General features: G+C 63.3%; 1 protein-coding gene across 1 annotated transcript; it reads left to right on the top strand.

The window, feature by feature from the left end:
• Positions 1-363: 363 nt before the first annotated feature.
• On the top strand, positions 364-4,529 carry LOC112118558 (junctophilin-4-like; the record flags this gene model as incomplete). Its single annotated transcript, XM_024216924.1, has 3 exons — positions 364-1,156; positions 3,503-3,621; positions 3,997-4,529. Coding segments are annotated over 3 exons (1,445 nt in total), but the record flags the coding sequence as incomplete, so codon positions are not given.
• Between the last annotated feature and the right edge of the window lie 649 nt (positions 4,530-5,178).

Here is a 5,178-nt window from a genome sequence, read left to right as displayed (position 1 = left end):
CCATCCACCCAGGTCCATCACCCACCCCTCTATCCCTGCCGTTCCACTCTTCCTCCCTCCCTCCCGCCCACCCTCCATCCATCCATCCATCCACCTGCCACCAATCCCTCTATCCCTGCGGTTCCACCCTCCATCCATCCATCCATCCACCTGCCACCAATCCCTCTATCCCTGCGGTTCCACCTTCCCTCCCTCCCGCCCTCCATCCACCCAGGACCATCACCCACCCCCTATCCCTGCGGTTCCACCTTCCCTCCCTCCCTCCCTCCCTCCCTTCACTTCCTCCCTCTCTTCCCGGTTTCCATCCCCCGCCCCCCGGTTTGGCGTCCCCCCTCCTCTAACCCCCCGTGCCCTCCTTTGCAGGCACCTACCAGGGCCAGTGGCAAGCCGGGAAGCGGCACGGCTACGGCGTTCGCCAGAGCGTCCCCTACCGCCAGGCTGCCTTGGTGTGCTCCCTGCGCCGCACCTCGCTGGAATCGCTCCGCAGCGACCCTGACCCTGGCGGGCCCCCTGCTCCACTCCCTCCCCCTCCCCTGCCCCCTCCGCTGCTCCCGGGGGACAGCCCGGCCTCGGGCTCCCGGGGCGGCTTCGTGCTGGCCTTCCCCGGTGACCCGCACTTCCCCAAGGGGGCCAAGAAGAAGACGGGGGGCTTCTTCTTCCGGCGCTCCCTGCTGCTGAGCGGTCTGCGGGTGCGCCGGGCTGAGTCCAAAGCCTCTCTGGGCAGTAAGCGGGGCTCGCTGAAGAGTGAAGCCGGGGTGAGCTCGACCGGGAGCGAAGCCACCACCCTGAGCTACGCCGAGACCGAACCCCCCGAGATGCCGTCGCGGTTGGCCATCGAGGGCTCCTCCACTGAGGTGTACGCCGGGGAGTGGCGTGCCGACCGGCGCAGCGGCTACGGGGTCAGCCGGCGCTCCAACGGGCTGCGCTACGAAGGCGAGTGGCTGGGGAACCGGCGGCATGGCTACGGGCGCACCACCTACCCCGACGGCACCAAGGAAGAGGGCAAGTACAAGCTCAACCGCCTGGTGAGCGGCAAGGTCAAGAACCTCATCCCGCTCCGGCGCAGCAAGGTGAAGGAGAAGGTGGACCGGGCGGTGGAGATGGCCCGCAGAGCCGTCAGCCTGGCCAGGCAGAAGCAGGAAATGGCGGCCACCAGGTCAGCTGGCAGACGGGGGCCACTGGCGGCTGTGGGGTGCTGGGGAGCTGGAGCATTGGGGGCTGTCAGGTGTGGGTGGGGGAGTGCAGGGAGTGTGGGGGGAGAGGGACTGTGGAGGGGAACGTGGGGTGGGGACATACGGGACTGGGGAGAATGGGGTACATGGAGGAGTGGGGGATGTGGAGGCAGAGCATGGGGTGGGTTTTGGGGGGAAGGGGGATGGGGGATTGGGGATGTAGGAGGGGAGTGGGTGCAGAGGGGAGGGGAGATGTAGAGGAATGGCTCGGGGGGCAGTGTGTGTGGTCAGGGGGCAGTGGACGTGTGTCTAAATAACACTCCCTGTTACACTCTCTGGGGCCTGCAGTGGGACTGGGATTTGAATTGGGCTTCAGGGGTTTGGGCAGGGAGCCCCTCTGGGTCCTGGGATTCACCTCTGAAAAACACCCCAGAACACTGCCTTTTCTCCTGGCCACAAATCTAGGCAAGGCCCAGGCTTCACATAGGCCTTGTAGGCCTCAGTAGGCCCAAAGTCATAACTCCTCCATCCACATGGAGGGGCCTCTTGTCCCACAACTCCCTCCCCAGGTACCATTTTCCCTCCTTCCTGAACCTTCACTTCCTGCCTGGGAAGGGAGACCTCAAACCATGATGGGGAGAGGTCATGAGGGGGGGCGGTCACTGGCAGCCATCTTGAAAGTTGGCTCAAGTGACCCCCCGAGTGGGTAGACATCTTGAAACATGGGTTAACTGACACCCCGAAGTGGTAGCCATCTTGAAAGTTGGCTCAAGCCAGCCCAACTGGGTAGCCGTCTTGAAAGTTGGATCAAGTGACCCTCAACTGGGGTAGCCATCTTGAAATCAGGTTCAAACCACCCTCAGCTGGGCAGCAATTTTAAAGTTGACTCAAGTGACCTCCCCAACTAAGCAGCCATCTTGAAAGCTGGTTGAAATGACCATGGAACACCAACTTGTCCATTCTCCCAGAGGCACATGGGTTATTTTGTCAACCACCCTCCCTGCGGGCATGCATGGGTGAAACAGGGGCTGGATGGGAACTAATTAACGATGGAGTCCCAGTAGGCAAATGAATTGGGAGGTCCCAGTGGTCAGCTGAGGGGCTGCAGAAGAAGTCCCACCCCTACTAAGAAGGGGGAGTTCACCCTGCATTAGGGTAAGGTCAAGAGGGAGGTCAAGAGTAGCCATCTTGAAAGTTGGTTCTAATGACCCCAGTTGGGGCGGCCATTTGAAGTTGGTTCAAGTTACCCCAATTGGGGCAGTCATCTTGAAAGTTGTCCAGTTGGCCCGGACGGAGGAGAGGCTGGGTGGCTGAGTGAATGGCGTGGAGGCCTTGCTGAGATTGGGGTGCTGGAGGGGAAGGCCCTACCGCCCAAACTTGACCATACTGAGGTGCTTTCTTGGGGATCATTGGGTTTCTAGCTGGCATAGGGAAAGCAGGTGGGTGGATGGACTTGGCTGCCAGAACTTGTGTCCTTGCCCAGCACTGGAATTGAGACGTTGGCTCTGCCAACAAACAGCGATGATGGCTCCTCTCTGTCTGGCTGGAGTTTGCTTTTCTCTCCTTTCCTCTGGCACTCTCCTTCTCTTGTTGCTTTTCGTTAATTATTTCTTTCGCTGGCTGTCTCGTTTTGTGTCTCGTTTTGTCTTTCTTTCTTTCTTTCTTTCTCTCCCCCACCATTCCCTGCTCTTCCCCCCCACCCCCCTGCCATGTTGCCCTCCCCAGCCAGGGCATGGTTGGAGGCTGGGGGTGGGGAAGACAGGTTACATGGAGTGTGTGCAAGGGCCTAGCAGAGGCTGCCTGGTCTCCTAGGCAACCGGGTGATGGCAATAGCAATTGGCTGGCGGTTGCTGTGGAAACAGCGGAGCAGCAGCATCCACTGGGCATGGGGGGGGGCAGAGAGGCTGCTGGTGGGGGAAGGGCGCTTCCCCTGGCATGGAGCGGGAGGGGGCTGGGAATTAGGGGGAGGGCGTTGGGGACTGGGTGAAGTGCAGGGGCAAGGTGGGGGCTGGGCACTGTATAGGGATGGATCGGGGGTGATTCCTGGGGTCCAGGGTGTGTGATCAGTAACTATGGGTGGGAACAGGTGCTGGGGCCCAGGGTGGGTCTGGATGGGTGCTGGGGCTGGGTGGGTGGCTGACGGCAAGGGATCAGGGCTGTGGGGTAGGATGGATGGGGAGGGGTGGTAGGTGCCGAGGGTTAGGCTGGGGGCTTGGTTGGTTGCACTGGGGATGGGTGCAGGATAGGTGGGCAGGCTTGGCTGGGGGAGGGGCCAGCGCTGACCCCAGGGAGGTCCCACCCCACAGAGACCCACCCTGCCCTCTCCCCAGGGCGGCCGATGCCCGGCTGAAGGCCACGGCCGCGCTGGCCTCTGCCGAGAAGGCTGTGGAGGCGGCTCGAGTGGCCAAGATCCTGGCCCAGGATCTTCAGCCCATCCTGGATGACCCTGGTGAGTTTGGGGGGTGGGGCAGGGAAGAAGGAGCACCTAATCCTGGGTCTGTCGGGGAGCCCTCCGGCCCAGCCCCCCCTCTGTACAGGGGTGCCTGTGGGGTCCCCCATATTGCAGAAGGGGCATCCACCGCTGCCCACGCTTGTATGGGGGTGATTTTGACCTGAACCCCCTTTCTCACCCCACAGCACCCATTTTGTATATGCCTTCCAATTCCTGATCCCCCCACATCCCTTTTCTCCCTGCACCCCCAAACCTAGATTCTCCTGACAGTGTGGGGGGGCTGAATTTGTGGGGGGCATTGAACCCTGTGGGATGCTATCAACTGAACCCCACTGTTGACCCCCCCTTTTCTCTCTGCCCCCAAAAACCCAGAGCCACGGCCCCGCCTGGACTCCGAAGGCACCGACACGGACCTGTTAGAATATGACAGCCCGGGGGTCTACGAAAATGGGGTCACCCCATCCGACGTGACCCCAGACCCCAGCTACCCCCCCACCCCGCTGCAGCCCTGGAGGGGGGACCCCCGCCGGACTTGGCACCCTCTGGAGAACGGAGGACCCCCTCGAGTGCCCCCTGCGGATGCATCAGACCCTGAGGACGAGTGGGGGTGCCGGAGGTTCCCTGCCCGGACACCGGGGTTCCCACCCGAGGGACTGTGGGAGGGGGACGAGGCAGGGCGCCCCCTGGTGGGCACCCCACCCAGCGGCAGCTCTGGAAGCCTCCAGGAGGAAGAGGAGGAGGAGGACTATGAGGAAGATCTCCCCCAGCTGGATATTGGGGAGCCCCAGGCGGCGCCAGAGGTGGCGGGACCCCCGGGGCACTCTGGACTGGGGGCTGACAAGCTGCCTTCAGGGGTGGGGGCTGCGGCTCAGGGTGAGAAGGAGACAGGAGCAGCCGTGAGACAGGTAAGAGGGGCAAAGGGGCACCCCCATCTTCCCACCTCCCAGAACCGGGAGAGAACCCAGGAGTCCTGGCTCCCAGCCCCTCCCCCCAACCACCAGCCCCGACTCCCATGCCCGAGCTGGGAGAGAACCCAGGAGTCTGTCAGGACGGGAGGGGGGTTGTGGGCGTGGCCCAGCTGATGAAGCTCCATGGGATTGGCTGGTGTCCTGGCTCCTGTCTCATAGCAACTGCATCCTCCATCCAGCATCCCTCCCGCCCCACTGCAGCATCTCAGCCCCGCCCAGCACAGCCGCAGTGGGGGGTGCTGGGAGGAACTGGCGGTGGGGAGGGGGGATGCTGGTCTGGTGAGTTAGAGGGCAGGGGGCTGGGAGCCAGGACTCCTGGGTTCTCTTCCCGGCTCTGGGAGGGGAGGGGGTCTAGGGAGTTTGAGTGGGGGGACAGAAGGCCAGGACTCCTGGGTTCTCTCCCCGGATCTGGGAGGGGAGAGGATTGTAGGGGGTTAGAGCGGAGTGGGGCGGGGAGTCACGTGGAGGGTGGGGGATGTGGGGTGGGAAGTTGTGGGTGTGTTTGCAGGGGGGGGGGGGGGCGGAGGAGGGGGGGGGGGGGGGGGGGGGGGGAAGGGGCAGAGGGAGGGGTCTGGTGGGGAGCCGC

This window comes from Terrapene carolina, unplaced genomic scaffold, assembly GCF_002925995.2.
Source record: "Terrapene carolina triunguis isolate 2854851 unplaced genomic scaffold, T_m_triunguis-2.0 Scaffold25447, whole genome shotgun sequence".
NCBI lineage: Eukaryota > Metazoa > Chordata > Testudines > Emydidae > Terrapene > Terrapene triunguis.
Note: the sequence above shows the minus strand (reverse complement) of the source record. Positions and strands in the feature narration are given on the sequence as shown.